The sequence below is a fragment of the Manihot esculenta genome, chromosome 4, assembly GCF_001659605.2.
Source record: "Manihot esculenta cultivar AM560-2 chromosome 4, M.esculenta_v8, whole genome shotgun sequence".
NCBI classification, from domain to species: domain Eukaryota; kingdom Viridiplantae; phylum Streptophyta; class Magnoliopsida; order Malpighiales; family Euphorbiaceae; genus Manihot; species Manihot esculenta.
In genome coordinates, this window is record NC_035164.2 from 3,054,156 (window position 1) to 3,077,566 (window position 23,411).

General features: G+C 29.5%; 1 protein-coding gene and 1 long non-coding RNA gene across 7 annotated transcripts; both read left to right on the forward strand.

Annotated features, from left to right (window-relative positions):
- The first annotated feature begins 3,076 nt into the window (after nucleotides 1-3,076).
- Nucleotides 3,077-3,732, forward strand: LOC110613985. The gene is made up of 2 exons (XR_002487694.2): nucleotides 3,077-3,380; nucleotides 3,488-3,732. It is a non-coding gene; the product is annotated as an uncharacterized LOC110613985 (long non-coding RNA).
- Nucleotides 3,733-10,522: 6,790 nt separating this feature from the next.
- On the forward strand, nucleotides 10,523-15,639 carry LOC110612959 (interactor of constitutive active ROPs 3). 6 transcript variants are annotated; one of them, XM_021753834.2, is made up of 4 exons: nucleotides 10,523-10,687; nucleotides 12,054-12,161; nucleotides 13,116-13,287; nucleotides 13,527-15,639. In XM_021753834.2, exons 2-4 carry the CDS (start codon nucleotides 12,142-12,144, stop codon nucleotides 15,198-15,200), a joined length of 1,866 nt encoding a protein of 621 aa, XP_021609526.1. In that variant the 5' UTR covers nucleotides 10,523-10,687; nucleotides 12,054-12,141; the 3' UTR covers nucleotides 15,201-15,639. The 6 variants fall into 6 exon arrangements, with proteins under 6 accessions (XP_021609526.1, XP_021609527.1, XP_043812225.1 ...); XM_021753835.2 differs by having other exon boundaries at nucleotides 13,119-13,287; XM_043956290.1 differs by lacking the exon at nucleotides 10,523-10,687 and adding an exon at nucleotides 11,685-11,706 and having other exon boundaries at nucleotides 13,119-13,287.
- The last annotated feature ends 7,772 nt before the right edge of the window (nucleotides 15,640-23,411 follow it).

Genomic DNA, 23,411 nt, shown 5'->3' on the forward strand with positions numbered 1-23,411 from the left:
AGGAGGGGGAGGAGGAGAAAAGAAAAGATAGGTACTATTTCATTGGCAAAAAGAAACGATAAGGACATTTTAATAGATGTGAGAAAAGATAGGGACTATTTTGTTGACAAACAGAAACGATAAGGACGTTTTAATAGATTTCTAAAAATATAGGGAGGGACGATTTCGTTGACGGAAAGAAACGATGATGAAGGACTATTTCGTTGATGGAAAGAAACGATAAGGACGTTTTAATAGATATGAGAAAAGATAGTGACTATTTTATTGACGAAAAAAAAATGATGAGGACGTTTTAATAGATATAGAAAAAGATAAAAACGTTTTAATAGATTTTTGAAAATGTAAGAACTAACTTGTTAATAATAACAATATCCAAGGACTAAATAAAGAATTTTTTTTGAGGGTAAAATTGGATTTTAAAAATTTTCTCTCTCCTCCTTTATCTAATTTTAACGGAAAAGAGAACGGAAGAACTATTTCGTTGACGGAAAGAAAACATAAGGATGTTTTAATAGGTTTCTAAAAATACAGAGACTGACTTGTTAATAATGGCAATACACAGGGACTAAATTATAAATCTCCCATAAATTTATACATAGATGTCTTAATAAGAATTTTAAAGTCTGAAAAATGACTTACTCTTTTTAAAAGATGAAATTATTTTTCTTAAAATGATTTACTTTTTCTTCTCATCAGAAAAATATTTTTCATTAACTAAATTTTTTGAAGGTTTCAAATATCAGAAAATATAAAAAAAGAGTTTAAGCGTAAAAAGAAAAAGTGAATAATAATTAAAAAAAAAAAAAGAACAAAAGTTATAGAATTGAGAGTATCACAATTCACATATTTTTTATATGTATTGAAAAAACAGTAAAACATTGAGTTGGTTTTTTTTTTCTCTACTCTTTTTATTTTATTTATTTTATCCATATGTTATGAAATTATTAGATTGCTATAAATAATGATTACAACTAAAATTATTTTTTTTATAATGGAGGTTACATCGCGTCTTTTCTGATATTATTATGTATTGAACTGAATGAATAAAAAAAAGAAATTTAATAATAAATAATATTTTATAGAAACTTGAAAAAAAGACATAAATAAAATACAACAATTAAAGAAACACAATAACATCAATTATTTAAAAGTATTTTCCATTAATAAACAAAGAATGTGGCTCTTTAAAGTTATTATCTTTAAAAAGAAATAAACCATTATCTTGAATGGTCCAATTGCACTGACTACAACCCAATCTAACTTGATAAGTCCAAAATACACCATGGTTTGTGTCATTTAAGTGAAGATAGCACCATGTCACTAGAAACATAACGTCAATAATAGACCATGAAATTTATTTTTCGGGCTTCAATATGTGAAGATTTTGATCATAATTTTTAGTTTCACACATAAATGATATGTCATAACTTGCATTATTCGTCAATCTCATCTTTATTAATGGCACCAAAAAATCTATAATTTTGTTTATTATAGACTTTTCTGCTGATAATGAAACTGACATTGTTGATAATACAAGTATCACGCAGAATATAAATTTTTGGTTGGAGATGACGATCATTCTGTACGGGATAATGATATTCTCTTTGATATTCTTAAAAAGAAAATTAAGTATTGGGAATGATGATGGTAATTGTAATTGTGTTTTTCATAACTCAAATCTTTAATAAATAATGAATTAATTAATACATAAATTAAGCCGAAACAATATTTTGTTTTAATAGTTATTTTCTTTATCATTGCTTGTGAATTTCAATTACTTGGTTAGAAAGATTGATTAATTAGGTTTAAGCCGAAACAATATTTTATTTAAGTAGTTATTTTCCATATCATTGCTTGTGAATTTCAATTACTTGATTAGAAAAATTGATTAATTAGGTTTTGGAACTAAATTAATTAGGTTTTAGAACTGAATTAATTAGTTAAGAAAAACTAGAGTTTATACTATATAGAAAAGTCAAAAATAAAAAAGACATTATGGGTGAATCAATGTAATTACTATGTATATTAGCAATAAATAATTGAGAGTGTGAGATCAATGTTACTATCATATGGCAAATTGTTAGATATTTTCTGAATTATCATCTCAGATATGCTAAGCAATTCATATTATAAAAATATTATATAACTGATAAAATTTTTTAATAAATGTACTCACAGACTTAGTCCAGTGGTAAGTGCATCTAAGTAAATTTGAAAAGTATCGGATTCTACTCCTCCAATCCTCAATCCCTATTTAAAAAAATATATTTTTAATAATTTATTGTATGACAACAAGATTGAATGCTCCTAAAATATTATCTCAGTATAATAAGATGGTATTTCAAATTTTTGTCTTAAAATGGATATTACTATAAATAAATTTCTATTGGGGCATAAATTTTTTCTTTATTAAAAATGTAAAATTATGCTGTAACTGAAAATAATATTCTTCCAAATATTCCAATTTTACTTACCTTAGGAATAATCATAATCACATAGGAATCCAAAGGTGTATTATATTGTCGGAGGAAAATAAATTTGTATAATTAGAAATAATATATTTTGAGGTTTTATCTATTTAAATATTTTAATAAACTTGAATTGAATTCAAATCTCACAATAAATTGCAGACAAAATTCAGGTTAACTAGTTTAACTATTACTTTATATTTTATCTTTTATTTATTACATATAATCTATACTTTTATTTTTTAAACATTAAAAAATGAAATATATATGTGTGTAAATTAATGTTAGAAAAAATAATAAATTTGCTAATTTTGTAGAAAGGTTTTGCTTAATTTATTTTTCATTTATTAGCCATATATATATATATATATCGTGTATACGTAAAAGTTTTTCTTTATTATACAATATAAAATAATGCAGTTCAAATTGATTCAAATAACTTTTGGATTCATATTTTATTTAATTTAAAATGGTTAATCAAATTATTTAATAAATTCATACTAACTCGCTTCTTTTGAAATTACCGTAATCCTCCGATTACAGGACACGATTTTCATAAATATGCAAACCGACTAAATTTTATCACAAATACATTATGGTGAGACTTTTTGTGTTCATATTATAGCATAACTGGCTAACATTATCTGGTTGCAATCTGTCTTATCAAATAGGAAGCAAAAGCAACAGATATGTAGGTCAATGGCTGTCTCCTAATAAATTAGGCTCTGCTTGATAGTACATTAAAAAGAAGAGTAAGTGGATTGCTATTCCAAGGCCAAAGATCTTATCTTTGAAAGTAAGAAATGGGTAAGAGTAAGAAGATTTACATTTCCGTGGTTGCCAATATCATCTTCCTCATCATTTTGGTCATGGTGGTGCCTCCAACTTCTGCTTATCTACTTGCGAAACCTGGTGCTCTCTTTGTTCCTTTACATATTATAAATAGTTAATTAGCTTTTGATAATTTATTTCTTTGAACATATAGGTAACGTTGTCATGAGTTTAATGGTGTTTTGTAGAAAGTTGCAGAGAAAGTTGTCCAAGTCCATCAAAACCAGGAGGACCAGGGACACGCAACTGAGATGACTATCGAGCTATGAAGATAACTCTATGGAGTCCTTGCTGAAAAATTTATTCAGATAAGGTCTATATAAATTTATAGTATAAATGCATATTGGAATCCATATGAAATTTAATCCATATAAACTAGTTCTTAGTAAGAATTTCTCCCTTAAATAATATATATTATCACAATTTTTTTTTCTTTTTTAGTGTTGTACTTCAATGCTCTTTTGGTGTTGATATACATCAAACCAGTAATTTTATTAAAGCATATTGAAATCACATAATATAATGATATGTGACATCTTTTATTTATATTTTAAGAGATTAATCCACTTAATTTTTTGAAAAAAAATCATCATAATTAAGAATTTTGAACTCATTTTTTAAAATTATTTAATCTGTTGTAAGTATGTAAATTTAGTGTCTAACTTTTTAACAGGTGTTTTAGTGTCCAACTCTTTAAAGGATGTTTACAAACTTTTCAAATATAATAAAATTAAATAATGAAGAGCTATTTAGATTTTGTCAGAAATTTTAATTAATATTGTTTAGTTAAGATGAAATAAGAGAAAAAATAGATTAGAAAACGAAAAATCTTATTGAAATTTCTCAAAAATTGAAAAATGAGTTTCTAATAGTTAAAGGATGCTATTCATAATAAAAATAAAACTCTAATATGTAAAATTATAAAAATACTCTAATATGTAAGTATGTAAATTTAGTGTCTAACTTTTGAATGGGTGTTTTAGTGTCCAACTTTTTCATGGATGTTTACAAACTTTTCAAATAGAATAAAATTAAATAGGTTAGAAAACGAAAAATTTTATTAAAATTTTTCAAAAATTAAAAAGTGAGTTTCTAATAGTTAAATGATACTATTTATAATAGAAACAAAACGCTAATATATAAAATTATAAAAATATTTAAAATATTTAAAAAAAATAATTAAAATGCAAAATTGGTCTCTTAAATGATTGAATTTTCATATCGAATTTTGTGACAGGTCTGCAACTCTAGTCACACTTTTGAAAGTCGTGCGTTTCAAAATTCTCTTTCCAAAAAACTATCGTGGATTTCTATCAGACGTCGACAGTAAAAATTAAATTCGGTCTAAATGTGCCGTAAAATTCATGACTAGTTGCTTCATGTCATTAAAAGCATAAAGTTTTTAATTATTTTTTAAAATTTAGAATGTAAATAACAATATATATTATCAATTATATTTAAGTCTTCTATTGATTCCCACGTATCTATTTTACAATCGTACCAATATTTGATGAAGAAACTAAAATATTTAAGGTGAAATATGAAAACATCATTTTCATCTAGAACCATTAATAAGAGCATAGTCCCATATAAAATCATAATCTAAACACAAAACCAGAGGATTAAAATTAAAAAAAAAAATAGGAAGACAACGAAGAAAGAAAAATAGATACAAAGGAGAAGGGATGGACGGATTGTCTGGAAGGGCGGCTAGTTCTATGTAAATTTTACCGTAATTAATAGTTAATGTTGAGAATGACATAGTAATGTAATTTTTTTTATAAAAATCTAAAAAACTCAATTTGAAATTTAAGTTTGTAAACGAGTAAATTATTTTTAAAATTATCAACTTTAATAATTATATTGAATAAAAGAATTTACATTTGTGCTATTATATTTATAAAGAATTTAATAATATTATTTAAGTAAAAAAATAATGAAACAATTGTTTTGGATTTTAATATATAATTTAGAATTTTATCATTAAAAATATACAATCTAATATTAAAAAATTTAAAATATTAAATTACATTTTAAAATAAAATATTTAATGATCTAATTTTTGCACGGATCAAATCTGTAATATAGTATGATATATAAAGTTTAAAAATTAACTCTGTATTTGATTTATTATTTAATTAAGCCACTTGGATGATAAGTATACAATTATTTATCCATAACAATTTAAAAATTTTTGTTAAATAATTTCAATCTGAAATTAAATTTTAAAGCAGTAAGTTACTTTTAAATGCTATCAACTTTAATAATATTTAATAAAATGATTAGATATGTACTATTTGGATAAAAAATTAAAAAAATCAAATAAAACAACTATTTTAAATAATAATAGTGGAGTCCCTGTAGAACTTGCTTATAATTTTTTTCCCTTTTTTTCATTCCTTTATTTTGTTAGACTTCAATGATTTTTCAGTTTGATATAGATATAAATTTTATTGAATCAAATATATATAAATATTATATAATTAAATTTTATTAATTTATATTAAAAAATAACTCTATATATATATATATAAATAATATAGATAAATTACGAGTTTTCTCTAGTGATAAAAAATTTCTAAAGTTGTCAATATTATATATCCAAAACTTAGAGATTTGTGTAGAAAGTGTAACTCTCTTGTTCGATAGAAAAATTAGTAAAAAAAACTAATTAATTAAATTTTTTTAAGACTTTATTATTGATATCGTATAACAAGAATGTGTTGTAAATACAATGTAATTGATGTTGCCTCAAAATTTTTTGAATTTTATTGATTTAATACTGAATCTGTAAGATAAAAGAGAGTGAAGTGGTTGGTGTCTATGGATCACTACTCCGATACTCGGTTATTGAATAATTTTCTAAATTAAAAGATTAGAGAGCAATGGAATTAATTAAGACAAAAAGAAGGGGGAGGGGGAGGGGAGGGAGAGGCGGGACTTGGGAGAGAGAGAGAATTAGAAGGCCATCTGGCGACATTGAGATGATAATCCTTGCTTAAATAAATATGGATCAACTAAGGAGAGACAGGACAAAATTATGATTATAAAATTTCATAGTCTTTATGCCATGCAATTGTGGTATTCTAATAGTCAGTCTTTGTCAAATTATATTTTCAAATTTTAGTTCCAAAACCCAAATACAATCAATGACTGAATTAATGGTCTGAATTCTTAAAGAAAAATGTTCTAATCCAGTCTCATATGATTTAGCTATTTTTAAAGTTCGATCTTTTAGTAGGATCATGATGCTACATAACAATCGTTCAAAAAAAAAAACTGTCATTATGAAATAGGTTCACGTGAGAAGAATATGATAAGTAGAAAATGCAGTCCAACCTAAGGAAAATGAGATCTGGACACTATAACACCCGGCGCAGCATCAAGACTCATCCTTCTTTCAATAGGGTGAATCTCGGCATGAAATTATCATTAACAGGCGCAGTCCAGCGTATTCTCATTACACTTATCATCGTGGGATTGCCAATTTATTAGCTGGCGATATCCCTTATTAAGCAGCAAGCCACATCATCATCGAATAATCAGAAAATGCTATATTTATCCACACCTTCTTATAGTATAAAAGGAGAAGAATTGCAAAGGCAAAGAAACACGATTATTGTATACTACTCAAGTTCTAAGTCATTTAGTGCATTCTCTCTATTCTTTAATATACTGACTTGAGTATCGGAGTGGTTGTCATGGGCACCCACCACGATCGAATCTTCTCTTTCCTGCAGGTCCAGTCAATCACAGCATAATTCCATTCCAGTCACATTATGAATCTAATCTCTGCAGTATCATTTGATTCTATTGCCGAAAAATCTTTTGAATCATCTATTCATTTGAATTACAACCGGTCTCGTACTATTTTTCTCATAAAAGAATATCTCTTTCCTTTCACTTTTAAAATGGCCGAAAGTTTCCGAGCTGCTGCTCATCCGATTGCTATTTTTTAATATGGGATAGAAGAGCATCATAATTCACTTATTTTTTATATATATTGAAAAAAATAAAATATTGAGTTGATTTTATTTTTTTCCCTTTTTTAAATTATTTTTTTTATTCTATATGTTATAGAATTATTAGATTGCTATAAACAATTATTATAATCTAAAATTATTTTTTTATAATAAAGGTTATATCGACTCTCTGTCAAGTATTCTTATATATTGAACTGAATGGATAAAAAACTTAATTAATAAATAATATTTTATAAAAACTTTAAAAAAGACATAAATAAAATAGTACAAAAAAACATAATAACATCAATGGTTTAAAAATATTCTCCATTAATAAACAAAGAATGAGGCTCTTTAAAATTATTATTTTTAAGAAGAAACAAACCATCGTCTTGAATGGTCCAATTGCACTGATTGCAACCCAATCTGACTTGATAAATCCAAAATACACCATGGTTTGTGTCGTTTAAATGAAGATAACACCATGACAGTGGAAACATAGCGTCAGTAATAGACCATGAAATTTGTTCTCCAGACTTCAATATGTGAAGACTTTGATCATAATTTTTAGTTTCACACATAAATGGTATGTCATAACTTGCATTATTCGTCAGTCTCACCTTTATTAATGGCATCAAGAAATCTATAATTTTGTTTATTATAGACTTTTCCGCCGATGATGAAGTTGACATTGTTGATAATACAAGTATCACGCAGAAAATGAATTTCTGGTTGGAGATGATGATCATTCTGTAAGGAATAATGATATTCTCTCTGATATTATTAAAAAGAAAATTAAGTGTCGGGATGATAATAATAATTGTAATTGTGTTTTTCATTGCTCAAATCTTTAATAAATAATAAATTAATTAATACATAAATTAAGCCAAAACAATATTTTGTTTTAGTAGTTATTTTTCTTTGTCATTGCTTGTAAATTTCAGTTACTTGATTAGAAAAATTGATTAATTAGGTTTAAGCCGAAACAATATTTTGTTTTAATAGTTATTTTTTTTGTCATTACTTGTGAATTTCAATTCCTTATTTAGAAGGATTGATTAATTAGGTTTTGAAACTGAATTAATTAGTTGAGTTTATACTGTATAGAAATGTCAAAAATAGAAAAAACGTTATGGGTGAATCAATGCAATTACTATGTATATTAATAATAAATAATTTATGGTGTGAGATCAACGCGTCTATCGTATACTAAATTATTAGATATTTTCTAGACCATTATCCCGCAATTCAAATTACAAAAATAGTAAAATTTTTTAATAAATTTTAATTTTAATTTTCAGGTAAATATAAACATTTTTAATGATGGTGTAAATTTAGTTGGTAGTTTTAAATTATTTAATAATTTATTGTATCACAGCAAGATTGAATGCTTCTAAAGCATTATTTCAGTATAATGAGATGGTACTTTAAAATTTTTTTTATCTTAAAAATGGAATATTATTATAAATAAGTGGAATATTATTATTTTCTTTTATCCTCAATTTTTTTTGTTCCTTTATATATTATAAATAGTTAATTAGTTTCTGATAATTTACTTCTTTGAATATATAGTTAATGTTGTTATGAGTTTGATGGTATTCTATAAACAGTTACATAGAAAGTTGTCCAAGTTCATCACAACCAGAGGATTCCATTACAACAATTTTTGACCAAAAAAAAAAAAAAAAAGTGACTATCGAGCTATGAAGATAGTCTTATGGAGTCCTGAAAAATTTATTCATATAGGGATTTATATAAATTTATAGTATATCTAGCACGTTTACACTGCTCAACCATATAAATTTGTTCTAGGTAAGAATTGCTCTCTCAAATAATAAATGTTATCATATTTTTTTTTACTGTTGCACTTCAATGTTCAAATAATATATTAAACCCCTAATTTTATTGAAATGTGTTAAAATCCTGTAATACAATAATATATAGCATCTTTTATTTAAATTTAAAGAAATTAAGCCACCGATAAAATCTATATCTATGAATTGACAATCAACGGATAAAATTAATAGGTATGTAAATAAAACAGCCCAATCCAAAATGGTCCAAATAACTTTTAGATTCACTTACTATTTGACTCAAAATAGTTAACTCAAGTTATTTAGTAGTTTCGTCCTAATTATTATATACAATTTTAATTTTTTATAATCTTCCAATGTGAGACGGCTTCTACAGCGGAAGTAGGCAGCTGACCGTTACATTCGATTCCGTTAAATTTGGATGCGGAAGCAGACTGCTAATCGTTACACTCAGTCTTGCTAAATTTACAACGTACTCGTCGCAACTGAATCGGATACAATTGCTAATCAGAATCTGATCCTCAGACATTGTAGTTCGCTAGTATCTCGGGCGACTCTACCTCATTTTTCATGAATAACTCTTTTCTTGTAGATCCATTAATTCCGCACAATTTGTCTGATCTAAGGTGACTCTGATATCAATTGAAACAATCCGAACTCAACCGGTGCAAATAACTTTTGAATTCATTTTTCACTTAACTCAAATTGATTAATCTAAATTATTGAATACTTTCGTACTAAATATTATATATAATTTTTCCGCTTTCCACTTTATTCTCACTCTCGCCCCTCCCTTAAAAAATCAAAGAAGAATTAGCTCTCGTTTAGGAAAGGCTTCAAGAAAAATAAAATAAAATATAATAATTAAATAAATATAAATAAATAAAATATATAATTAATATATAGATAATATATTTATATAGATAAAAGGGTTGAGTTTTTTTAAGGGCGGGGGCGAGAGTGGGAATAAATCAATCTCATAATAAGATAGATAGAGGAAATGCGCTAGGCTGGGTTACCGCTCCGAAAGAAAGGCATCGGGTAAGTCTCCAGATGGAAGGGCTAAGGTGTAGTCTCAATTCCAAACCCCACGTGAATCTTAAGTCAAAGAAAGTAGGCTCATAAGTTTGAGACGCAATAGGAGAATCAGTTGTATCAGAAGTTATTAGGGTTGCTTCAACGGTTCAGAATAACTAACGAAAATTTTAAAAATATAAAATTAAATTAATTATTTTAAAAGTATAGTATAGATTTATAAAAAATTATAAAATATAAAATTTATTTTTGACAATTATCTTTAAAACATAAACTATTGAATATCTGGGGATCAAAATTAATTAAATCTTTGCACATTCATGGAAAAACGACAATGTCGTACTCCCTACAGTGACTGTCCGTTTTGTATTGTCGTTTATCTATGCTCCAATAAACAAACAAATACAGAGAAAATCTCGACCGTTGTGCAGAGAAAGAAGCAGAGCAGTGGAGGAAGAAGCATCAGCTACTCCCACAATACATCTTCAACAATGGCTGTTTTGTTCTCTTTGCTTCTCCTAATGAATCTCTAACAAGCTCATTCTCCATTTCTCTGCTTGTTCCTTTACCTTGCAAGGTCAGTAAGACTGTACACTATGCTCCCCTCATTTCCTTTTTCGCCTCCGAGAAAATGCAGGAAAATTTTAAGGAAAAGAGGAAAAATGTATCTTTTTTCCTATGTAACGTTATCTTTCAACTACCCAGAACTCGAAACATCATTTTCAGTCTTATCTGACTTATTATTCATACTTTCTCTCACTTTTCTTGGCAACCAAGTAGGGAAACTTGTTTCTGTTTTTTTTTTTCCGCCCTTTTAAGTTTCTTGTAAATTTTTACTTTCCTGCTGAAGTCAAGCCACAGTTTTCTTTGCTTTTGTTTTCCTTTTTAAAAAATAATTGCTCAGATATTTCATTGCATTTTCTTTTTCTGACAGCAATTATGACCCTTTTGAAGTTCTTTTGCTGAGATTTTGAAAAGTCTATTACTTTTATCTGATGATGTAGCCTTTGATTTTCGAGTCCAAAAGCTTGTCGAATGGGCCTAGGGATGTGGAAAAAGGAAAGGAAATGCAAAATCGAATCAATTAAAGGCTGATATACTTTTCCTTTTGTTATATTTTCTCGCTGATCCCCTGCCTTGTCTTAAGATCTCCATTCCCTTTGTCTGTTATTGAAGGCTGCATTAATTCTGTTATTACCCGTTTATTTACCAGGAAAATATTCTCCTGGAATCATTTTCCCTGGATACGAAGTAGTAGCAATTACTGTTGGTTTCCTGGCTTCATCCCAGGGTCCAGATGGCAGAATCCAGCGGGGGTTTTCAAAAACTGTTCTTAGAAAGTTTAGTACTATTCTAAATCTAATCAACCCCACAAATTAACATCAATGAAGGTTCCTAATTTCACGGCAAAAAATGGAGGGGACAAACTTACATAACTGCCCTTACTGTCTCTGCATCTGAAGAAGTAAACAAGCAGGGTATTTCTGTAATTTAATGCTGACACCATAGCCATAGGACCTTTGTGGCTATAATAATGGTGTTCATGTGGTTAGCATGGTTCTGATGGTAGTTGCATTGAATGGATAAAAGAAAGAGGTGAAGATTGCCAATCTTTTTTTTTTCGGTTGAAAATAAAACTATAGATTCAAGTTAAAATCATGACAATTTTGACAAACCTCAACTCCTAACGGATGTGGGATCCAGAAGGACCCCAATCCTGTTTGTTATGCAAATTGATAGTCGCATATATTTTCATTATTTTCTCTTGTACTGTGATTTTGATATGAATGTGTAGCCTTGGCCAGCATTATCTTTTGCTTTTATTGCTGCATATGTGATGATAAGAAGCAACTGTTGCCCTACATGATATCATTTATTTCCACATGGAACAGTTACATTGGATTCTCTTGTCCCAGCTTGTGATAATTTCTGGTATATTACAGGATTTGTGGGTCAGGCAGCATTGAAGTGGAGTAGTGAAAGCTCAAATAGCTCCATTTTCACTTTGTGCCCTCAAGGGTAGTTAAAATTATGCAGACTCCAAAAGGAAGGTAATTTCTCTTTTTATCCTTACAGGCTCATCTCCTTGTGTTGCTTTGTTATCTAAGGACTGCATAATAAATGCTTCTAGTTTTTGTTGGTGGTTCTTCTCTTTTTAATCCCTATTTGGTATGTTTGTTTAGTTGAATGCTAATGGGGCACTATAGAGATCTTTGCTGTTAATTGATGGGTATTGCTTGTTCATATTCTGGCTGGTGAAGTTTCCCTTTTGATGTTCTTGAGACCCTTCAATCTCTTATTCTGTATTTCTCCTTGCAACTTTCACTATCAAGCCACAATTTTTGTCTATTTTCGAAGGTGATGGTCTATTCCTTGAATTGCGATTGATTCCTTTCATTATCAAAACTAAGATATTGGGACTAGTTGAGACTGTGCTGGCCTGCTGGGGCATCTCAGTAGGCCTTAAAATATCCAGTTTTTAATTGTTGGGGCCAATCTTTTTGAATTATTGTTGCATAGTTAGATGATATGTTATTAAATCAGTTTATTACTCTTCCTTAAATTGTTTATAAATAATTCTTCAATCTCCACAAGATTTTAGAAATAGTATTTGATTCCAAATTCCATTTGGACATCATGGGCAGCTCGATTAGCTAGTCAAGCCATCAGTTAGAAAACAATTGAGTCTAATGATTGATTCTGCATTAGAGATGGATGTGTAAATGAATGCAAGCTTTAATCACCCATTCTGTGCATGATCTTCCTGGAGAGCTCCAGAAGCCAATGGAGGATGATCTATGGGGGATGGCTTGGTCAAGGCTTTGCATCAAAGTATAGTAATAAAATAAATGTAGAGGCTTCACCTGTTACCATCTACTTGATCATGTATTTACTCTTAGCTTAGTGTTCCTGAGACAATGCATGCAAAGATTTTCCCAGAAAGCTATGCTTCTTGGTGTAACTTATTCATTATATTACCTGTTGTAATTTGACAATTTTGACAGCAGAAAAGACTCCTCAGAAGCACCACAAAGAGTTCGTCCTCGAGCTGTGTGCCAACTAAAAACAACCGGATTAGAGTCTGACTCTGCATCATCATCAAGTCAAGTTAGAACACCAAAAGATAGAAGTCCTAAAGTAATCGATCGCCGGTCACCCGTAAGCCCAGTGTCTGAGGTTAGATACTGCAACCAACCAGGTTTCTTATAGCTTAAAACTGATTGTATTCTTGGGGTTTGGTTTCACCATCCCTGAAATTCCTGAAATTTTACAGGCATTTTCACTGATATTCCTTGAATTTTTTATGATGAAACGCAATGGAGAATATAAAAGATTGATCATGTCCTCTTTGTCAAAGCTGCAGCTGTTGGATTTGTTTTTTTTTTTTTTAATATTCATCTTTGTTCTTTCTCCAGAAGAAGCGTCCGAGCAGAATATCTGAGTTGGAATCTCAGGTTTCCCAGCTTCAGGAAGATCTGAAAAAGGCGAAGGATCAGCTAAGTTTATCAGAATCATGGAAAAAAGAAGCCCTGCAGGATGCTGATGAGTCCAAGAAACAACTTTTAGCTATATCTTCAAAGCTTGAAGAATCACAGACGCAACTTCAGGAATGCTGCGCTACTGAGGAGGCTCGTGTTGTTGAGCTTCAAAAAATCTCACAAGAGCAGGATAAAGCATGGCAGTTGATGCTTGAGGCTATCCAACAGCAGCACCCAGTTGAGTTATCTGCCTTGGGCTCTGCATTGAGTGAAATTCAACGGCTTAAGGTTCAACTTGAAATGGTAGCTGAATCTGAAGCTGACCAGAGCAAGCTCACAGAATCAGCAGATGTGGAGCTCCAGACATTAAGAGCAAATCTGATGGATACTCTTGCTCTTGTAGAGAACATGAAAACGCAGCTAAGGGATAGCAAAGACTCGGAGGCCCAAGCCCAGGAACTGGCTAGTGAAACTCTATTGCAACTGGAAAGTGCAAAGAAATCTGTGGAGGCACTCAGATCAGATGGCACTAGAGCTATTGAAGCCTATAACTCCATTGCTTCAGAGTTAGATCATTCGAGGGATCGTGTTAAATTATTGGAAGGACTTGTTAGAAAACTTGAGGCAGATCTACATAATGCCAATCTTTATCGAGGTTCTGCAGATGGTCATGATACTGAGGAGGCCACTGTTGAAAATCAAAGATCAGAGGAAGCAAACCAGCTTGAAGCAGAGCTTTTTGCTTTGAAATCTGAGGTGGAGCGTTTGAGATCTGCTTTAGAAGCTGCTGAGATTAAATGCCATGAAGAACAAATTCACAGCGCAGCTCAGATAAGAAGTGCTTACGAAATGGTGGAGCAGATAAAATCTCAATCTGTTCTCAGAGAGGCTGAACTAGAGGCGGAGCTCAAGCAAGCAAAAATTGATATTGAAGAGTTGAAGGCAGACCTTATGGACAAGGAAACTGAATTGCAAGGAATTTCAGAGGAGAATGAAGGTCTGAATATGAAGCTAAAGCACAGTTTATCAAGCCGACGAGAATATGCAATAGAGAATGAACTAAAAAATTTGAGGGACTCAGTTCATGAGTTGAAGGCAAGTTTAATGGATAGGGAGACAGAACTGCAAAATGCGTTGGAGGAAAATGAGATGTTGAAGGTAGAAATTGGTAAAAGGGAAACAGATGAGCAAAACATGAATAATGAAGTGGTTATACAACTAGAAGCTGCAAGAGATGCAGAACGAGAAGCTCGCGCGAAGCTTGGCTTCGTGATGGAGGAGGCAGATAGGAGTAATAAAAGGGCTGCAAGGATCACTGAACAGCTTGAGGCAGCACAAGCAGCTAACTCTGAAATGGAGGCGGAGTTGAGAAGACTAAAGGTGCAGTCTGACCAGTGGAGGAAGGCTGCAGAGGCAGCTGTAGCAATGCTTTCAACAGGAAATAACGGGAAGTTCATGGAAAGAACAGGGTCATTGGATAGCAACTATAATCCTGTTACAGTAAAGTTCGGCTCGCCCTTCAACGAAGAGATGGATGATGATATGCTAAAGAAGAAAAATGGAAATATGCTGAAGAAGATTGGGGTGTTGTGGAAGAAGCCACAGAAATAGAATACTCAAGGTACGCGTAAACAGAAAATTGCTGGTTGATTTCCTATGCCTTGGCATCAAATTGCAGCTAGTTATTTTCGTGCAAATGTGTTTAGATTGGCTTAGCTAGTTTCACTTTTGAACCGAGAGATGTATCAACTCAAAGAAATGGCAAAATCTACAAATATGTATCTATCTGCAAATTCTGCATGTGAGTAAACTTACTATGGAGTCATTTTGCTGAAGCTAGTCCCTTCCTCGTGATCAAATTGGCAAATGAATTTAGAATAATCTAGTTTCTGTTGCTTTTGATCTGCTGAAAAATATCTGGTAATGTTTAACACTCTGCTCATTTTACTTGTTCTCCGAATCCCAGTCTCACTGAACGAACAAATTCATGAAATGAAATGGGTTTGATTTTTAAGGGAAAGTATAAAAAAAAATACCATGTGTTCAGTTATTTTCATTTCTGGTCTAACGGTTCATTTATCGTTTAGAATTTGAGTTATAATACTAGAAAAGAAAAAGAAAAAGAGTAGAGAACTGAATACCTAACTGAATGATTAAAAATGAAATTCAGATGTCTTTATATAGATTACAACTAATATTCAAAACTTCAAAAATCTCAGCAAAATATTCTAATAAATTTTATAATTTATTTGAATAATTAAAAATCTAGAATAATAAAAAATAATAACTAAATATCAAAACAAATGTTTAAAATTTTGAATTAAATCTCAACATTCTCCCTTAATTCAAAATCTCCTCAAAATTTAAACTTTATGAAGCACTTCTCTCCCAAAACAAAATTTCTTATTGCACTTCTTACCAATTAACTCAAAATAAAGTTTTTTCTTCAACTTTCTTCCACTACTCCAACCAAATTTACTTTTTTTTTTTTTTAATTTGTAATTTTTTTTAGAACAAAATATAATTATTGATTAAAAGTTAGAAGTATAATGTGATTTTCCTTATTTTCATTTCAAAATCTATAGTTTAATTTTGTATCAAGATAATATACCGTGATATGATTTAGCATTTTTTTATGGTATTTAGAAATTTCGGTGGTTTGTTAACAGCGAGATAGTACGAGATATTATTTTAACACAAATGGAATATTAGACTCTGAAATAAAAAAACTGATGAAACCAAAAGACACTCTTTTATACTTTCTCCTTGATTTTATAATTTCTTTCTCGCACAACTTTGCATGTGATTATGGTTAAAAATTATTTGCTACTTGAAAAGTTTGATAGTGCTTTCAATGTGAGAAATCTGAGGATATAATTGATTCACTTGCCAACAATTGCAATAGAGTTATGAGTTCATTGGTTAGACGCTGAATCTAAGTAAACCTAGCCAAGGGCTAGTTTCTGTCTGGTTTCAAGATGAAACTATTAACTACTGATTTAACTGGTTTTGCGGTTCAAATCAATTTTGATTCTAAATGGTTTTTAGTTCAAAACGGTTTTAGTTAATTTTGGTTCTAAGTCTAGTTTATAATTTTTAAAAATTAAAGTAACATTAATACTTGGTACATTATAATATATAAATTTTAGCTAAATACGTAATTTGTCTCCTCACTTTTTTATAAAAAATCATTTTATCTCTTTAACTTTATTTTTATCCTATTTACTATTTTGATTTTTAAATTTTAAATAATTTAATTTCAATCACTCCCTTAAACTTTTAATTATTAAATAATTTAATCCCTTAATAGCGCGTGAATATAATACGTCAGTAATAAGAATTAAATTTATTTTACCATTTAAAAGTTGAAGGAGTAAATAGAATAAAATTAAAATTGAGGGAGTATAATGACTTTTCATAAAAAAAAAAAAAGGCCAAATTATGTATTAGAATATATAAATTTGGTAGAATTAGCAGCAACTAGCAATTAGGTTGAAGTGCCTCATATTGTCAAACATGGAGCATGTTAGCCCTAATCTAGCCCCAACATGCCCATCTTCCATGGACAATAAAAACATAAGAAACTTTACTACTGAATCACAGACCATCTATTCTATAAACCTCATGGCTTATAGTCATCACCTACTTTTCTCGCTCTATTGGTTGTGATCTTTTGCTGTTGTTCCTTGAGTTTTTTTCTCTAGGTTGCATATGGCTGTCAGCGCTCTTTTCACCTCCTGGAGCTTCAGTATGCTAAGAATAATCTGAAATGGCTGCTGTTACAAGAGTTTTCTGGGCTATTGGCTTTGCGTTGGTGGCAGTCGAAGTAGCTTAGAGGAAGACGGCGTGGTGGGGTTCGCTTCCTTCAGGTTTTCTTCTCTTTCGGATCAAATTTTTGGGTTGGACCTCTGGGTTTTAAGCTTCATTATGTCTCTCTTCTATTAGGCCTAGGGGCCTATTTGTATTTGGAAAATATATTTCAACAATATAAAAAAAATTTCATAATTTAATTTTAATTTAAAAAATAAAATATATTAACATATTTATGGAGATATTAATAAGAATACTAAAACGTAAAAAATATATTAACATATATAATTAAATTATTTATTTTTTTTTAAATAGAAATTAGAGATTGAGGAAGTAAAAGACTTATTGAATTTATTCAGATGCACAAACTAAGTCTATGAGTACTTAAAAAGTTTAATTACATGTATGATTAAATTAGCATGGTTGATACTAATTAGTGCTATTAAAGTTATTTTGGGCTTGATTTTTTAATTCTAATCTCTAAATTAATTTAATTTAATTAATTTAAATAATAGGATAAATAGCTCCAAACATATGAATTTTTAATCCTAATTTCTAACTTAATTTACTTAGTAGGGTTGATAGATCCAAACATGTTACATGATTAAAATTAGCATTGTTGAACAATAATGATTTTTAATTTAACAACTAAAATTTTCAATTCAATCTCCACACCCTAAAATACAATTTTATCAATGCAACTGGATTTCTTTTATTACTTTTTTTTTTCTCAACAATATTAATTCATTTATGGATAAAGAGTTACAAGTCTAACAAATAACCATATCAACTAAGGCTCAAAGAAAAATAAAAATAACAGAAAACCCAAAACCACCCTAGCACCCAAACCCAAGACCTCGATTCGATTATTGATCTTGAAAAAATTGTTGCAGTGTCGCGTTATCCCAAGATAAATGATCAAGCGAGAGTGAATAGGTCAATTTATCAATTTTTTAGCTTTTATTCTAAATTTAAATGAAAAATTGTAACTTCTAATTCTGATTGAATGAGTGCTAGTATAAAACAGATATTTCAAAAAAATTTTAAAAGATTAAGAAATAAATTCATCAAACACAGTATTGAATAGATATAGAAAAAATAAAGCAGAAATGAAATTAACAAGCTAATTTTATCACATTCTTATTGGCATTATTTTAACATTTACAAACATATCTCAGATAAATTGTAATACCCGGCTAAACTCCAGTATCGGAATTCTTACCGTCCGGTGGAATCTCGGATGTCGGAAACCTCTAGAAGGGTAAAATCATGTTTTTTATAAAATGTTTTAATGTATTTTATAGTTTTAAGCAAGAAAGAAAATGAGTTTTGTATGAAAATAGCCTTGGAGGAAGACCCAGGTTCGGCCGCCGAACATGGCATGCATGCGGAGGCACGTTAGGCCCCCGAAAGTGGCCTGGCCAGCCACCTATAAAGGGGTCCCCATGTCCGAACGGGTGAGCTTTTTTCCCCGTTTTCGGCCAAGGTGAGTTCTCTGCCGTCCCTCATCGATTTTGAGCTTCTTCCTCCGAATCTTCATGATTTTCTTATGAGTTTTCATTTGGTTTGAAGATATTTGAGCAAAAGAGCAAGTTTTGAAGCTTGGAGACCAAAGAGTTGATTTCTCCCCATCTCCAAGCTAGGATCGTCTTTCCTCTCGATCTTCAAGAGGTAAGCTTAGATCCAACCTTCCTTGTATGTTTTAAACAAGTTTTATGAAGATCTATGGGGTACAAATGCATGTTTAGGTTATTGTTGAGTTTATGGGTTTATGTTATGTTTATGAGCAATGTGGGTTGTTTGATGTGTTTTGGTTGGGGTTTAAGTTAGTTTGAGACCCCTATGTGCTTGTTGGCTTGAGTTTGCATGTTGTAGACTCAGTAAATGCATGTGTGAATGGATTGGGAGGTTTTTATGCATGAAAGAGGCTGAGTGAATGGATTGGGAGGTTTTTATGCATGAAAGAGGCTGAGTTCTGCCCTTGGGAAGAACTCAGGTTCGGCAGCCGAAGGCTCTTTCGGCCGTCGAACCTGCCTGTGGAGGCCAGCCTTTGGCTGCCGAACCCTGCCCTCGAAAGTGGACTTTCGGCTCTGAAGGGGAGATTCGGCCGCCGAAGGTGCCGCCGAACATGCATGAGTTTCGTCTCTGGAGGGAACCTTCGGCCGCCGAAAGTGCCGCCAAAGGTGCATGACTTTCGGCTCTGGAGGGCCTTTCGGCCGCCGAACCTGCCGCCGAAAGTGCCCTGTTCAGCCCTCCTTTGCATGATTTCTATGATTGTTTTAAGGTATTTTAGGGGGTTTTTGGGGAGTATTTTAGAGTCATGTTATAGTATGTTAGGTCCCTCATTTAAGGCCACCTGTGTAGGTTCGGACCCGAGGAACCGAGGCCCCCAGCAGTGAGTCAGCTATTTCAGAGTCTTGTCAGAGCTAGCCAAAGGTGAGTAGAATGACTCTTTATGTTTTTAAGCAAATAATGAAGGTTTTAGCATGATTCATGCATCATAATTGCCATGTTATATAATAGGTTGTTTGCACTAGAATTCACGAATATGTTGCATTGCATATGATTATGTTGGTGCGGATGGATATTGGATGATCCATAGCCCTCGACCTATGATGTGATGATATGATATGTACGGTACGGAATGAAAGACTAGTGGGACCCATTCTACGTTCGTTGGCACTATGTAAGAGAAAGATTAGGACCCATTCTACGTTCTGGCACGATTGGATATATAGAGGGCTATTGGTGACAAGTCCATCCTTGATATGATATGTTTGTGTTGTGATGCATTTCATGATAGTATAAACTTTTAATGTAATGTTTTATTATTCTGCTCACTGGGCTCTAGTAGCTCACCCTATTTCCCTAATCCCCCAGGTTTGCAGGTACAGGGTAGACCAGGAGGTCAGCAGGAGTAATGTCATATTTTATGTAATAGATAGATGTGGACATGAATATGATGTAATGTAAAAGTATAGTATAGAAATGTAATGTATTGATGCTTATGGAAGTTTAGAGTTGTGCTTGACCATAGTATGTTGTTAATCCCTTTCTAGTACATGATCTTAAATGTTTAATGATGACTATGTAAACCAAGCTTAATGTATGTTATGTTACCCTATTGGAGTATTTGATGAGGACTCCAGTGAGAGGTTTTATGTTATGATTTGTGTATGCACAGGTTAAGCTTGGTAAATGAATGAATGAATGAATGAATGAATGAATGAATGAACGAATGAATGAATAAATGAGAAAGTTTTAAATTTTTATGTAATTGTTGATCATGTATGGGATTAAACAGGTATACAGGATGTATGTTAGGCTTGCTACGGGTCCCGGCGGCCTTAAGCCGATCTGGATCCTAGCGCCGGTAGCGATCCAGTTTCCGGGTCGTTACATAAATATTGAAAGCTGAATGTAAAGAATTTAGGAATAAGAAAATCAAATAAAGATGATTTATAGTGGTTTGGCAAACACATCCAACATCTACTCTACCAAGAATTTTCCTTGAGTTTTGACTCTAGTAAACCCTTTTTACAAGACAAGAGAACAGCTTTACATACAATAGCAACCTTTCTAAGTGCTTGAAGACCTTTAAAGTTTGATTCACCTTTCAAACTTTTACCTAAACTTCAATAACTGTTTAAAATTTCTATCAAGTGATATACTTGATCAACCTTATATAGGTTCTGCTTATAAAGAAAATACCATCAACAACTCTTAGCAATAACAACATAATGCTATTAATACGAGAGAGAGAAAATTTGCCAATGAAAATTAGAAATTAAATGAAAAGCTTTTTACACAAGGGTTTTGATACTCTTAGAAAATCAGTGCTTTTATTATCTATTTATGAATAAATTCGATCTCTTAAATAGGTTTAAGAAAAATTTTCTTCTCAGCTGCAAAAGTAGTTCAACGATAATAAATTTTAAAAATACTAACCATTATAGTATTGAAATACGTGCAAACTGAAATTAGTCAAATTTGCAAACTGAAATTAGTTAGTTAAAATAAATACAGAAAAAAATTAGATACCTAAATTTAAAGTGTATCTAAACTTAAATGTCTAATTTTAATTTTTAATAGATCAACTAAAAATAACTTTCAAATTCTACTTTTCGAAACTTTAGAATTGAAATCCTTCTTTTCGAAATCATTCAAATAGAATAGAGTAAAAAAATTTATCATTAACATATCAACTCACTCACTCTTTTACGATAAATCCTAAATTATAATTTTATTAAATATAAAATGAAATAAAACATGTTTTAAAATATATTATTATATATAATAAAAATTAAATTTTATTTATAATAATTTTAAATTACTATTAAATTTTTATTTTAATAATATTAAAATAATAAAATTATAACTGCTATTAGACTATTTTAATGGCTATTTAAAATTTTAATTGCTCATAAGTTCAATAAGCTAATTTTTCTATAAATTAGGTCAAATATCATTTTAATATTATGAAGGGTAAATAATATATAATAATTTTTATATTTTTTAATTATGATGTACATTAGATTGGGAGCCCTTTAAATTATTCCTTAATCGTAAGTATATCTTTTTTATCTTAAAATTAATGATTTATTCTCGGTAAATAACAATAATTTTTAAATATTACTATAAATATTGATATGAAAATCATATCATGAGATTTTAATTTATAGACCTTAAAATGAAAATAAATAAAATTATAATATATTTTTTTATATTTTTTTTAATTAACCCGTATATTTTATTTGTTATATCAGTCTTTCTTGATGGTTTTAAAAAATTATTTCTTGATGGTTTTAAAAAATTATTGCTATTTATTAATAGTACGATAAAAAATATTTTTTGATATAAATTAAATTATTAATATTGAAATAAAAATAAAAATGAGTGAAATTATAAAATATATATATATTTTTTAATGATTATGCTATAATACACTTAAGTTCGAGTGTATTAGAAGGTACAATCGAATTTGAAAATTTTGTATTTAAATAAGAGATTAAAATTGGAATCTAAATTTAAATTTATTAGTGAATTATATTTTTTTTAATCATCAAATCAAATTAAATAAGTGGAGTGTAAAAAATTAATTCAAAATAAAAAATTAAGTTTTATTATCACATCTACTCATTACCATTATATCATAATTAAAGTTTTATATAATGGAAGGACTATTGATTTAATGACGTTAAAATATAATTATTAAATTAAAAATAATTTAAAAAAAGATATATAGATTAGTTTTAATATAAATTAAAAAGATAAAATAATTTATCCTATTATTTTAGCATGATTTAATAAAATAAAGATATATCAAATAAGTATTTAATGCAGTGATAAATGTTGTGAATCGAATTGATTTTAAATAAAAATTAAATTGAATTAAATCGATTTAATTTAATTAGATTTGATTGGTTGGACTTTTTATTAATTCTCTTTAATTTTAAAAAATTTATTAATTCATTTATATCTTAAAATTATTTGATTAAAATATTTTTATATTTTATATAATTTAACTTTTAATTATTTTATTAAAAGAATTATTAGCTATTTGAATATGCATACGGTTTAATTTTTATAATTTTAATTATATATATTATTTAATTTATATAATTTTAAATATTTATATTATTTAATTATTTAACAAAATAAAAATAAACTTATTTATGGTTTTTCTAATAGAAAAAATAAAAAAAATGATTTTTAAATTTTTTTTTAATAAATAATTCAACATGAAGATGCAATGTGGGTGAGCATTATTTTAAGTAGCGTGGAAACGGGTGACTGACTATTTTCTCACGCCCAAATCTTAACGTAGATTTGGTCTGTTGAGACAACAAAAATCCATACCCAAGTTGGTGCTTTCAGACGTTTCATGCCTTTCACTGAAAATAAGAATTTACTATATTATTATCAAATTTTTATTTATTATTTATTTATTTATTTATTTATTGTGGTACAATCTACCTGAAAATAAGAAACAATCATGTTAGAATATCTTGA

What these genes read in the sequence shown, in the direction of transcription:
- LOC110612959 (XM_021753832.2), top strand. Translation starts at nt 12,383, where the DNA reads ATGTTCTTGAGACCCTTCAATCTCTTATTCTGTATTTCTCCTTGCAAC. An exon ending in ATTTTTGTCTATTTTCGAAG is followed by an intron (nt 12,469 to 13,115) that starts GTGATGGTCTAT and finishes CAATTTTGACAG; the next exon opens with CAGAAAAGACTCCTCAGAAG. An exon ending in CCGTAAGCCCAGTGTCTGAG is followed by an intron (nt 13,288 to 13,526) that starts GTTAGATACTGC and finishes TTCTTTCTCCAG; the next exon opens with AAGAAGCGTCCGAGCAGAAT.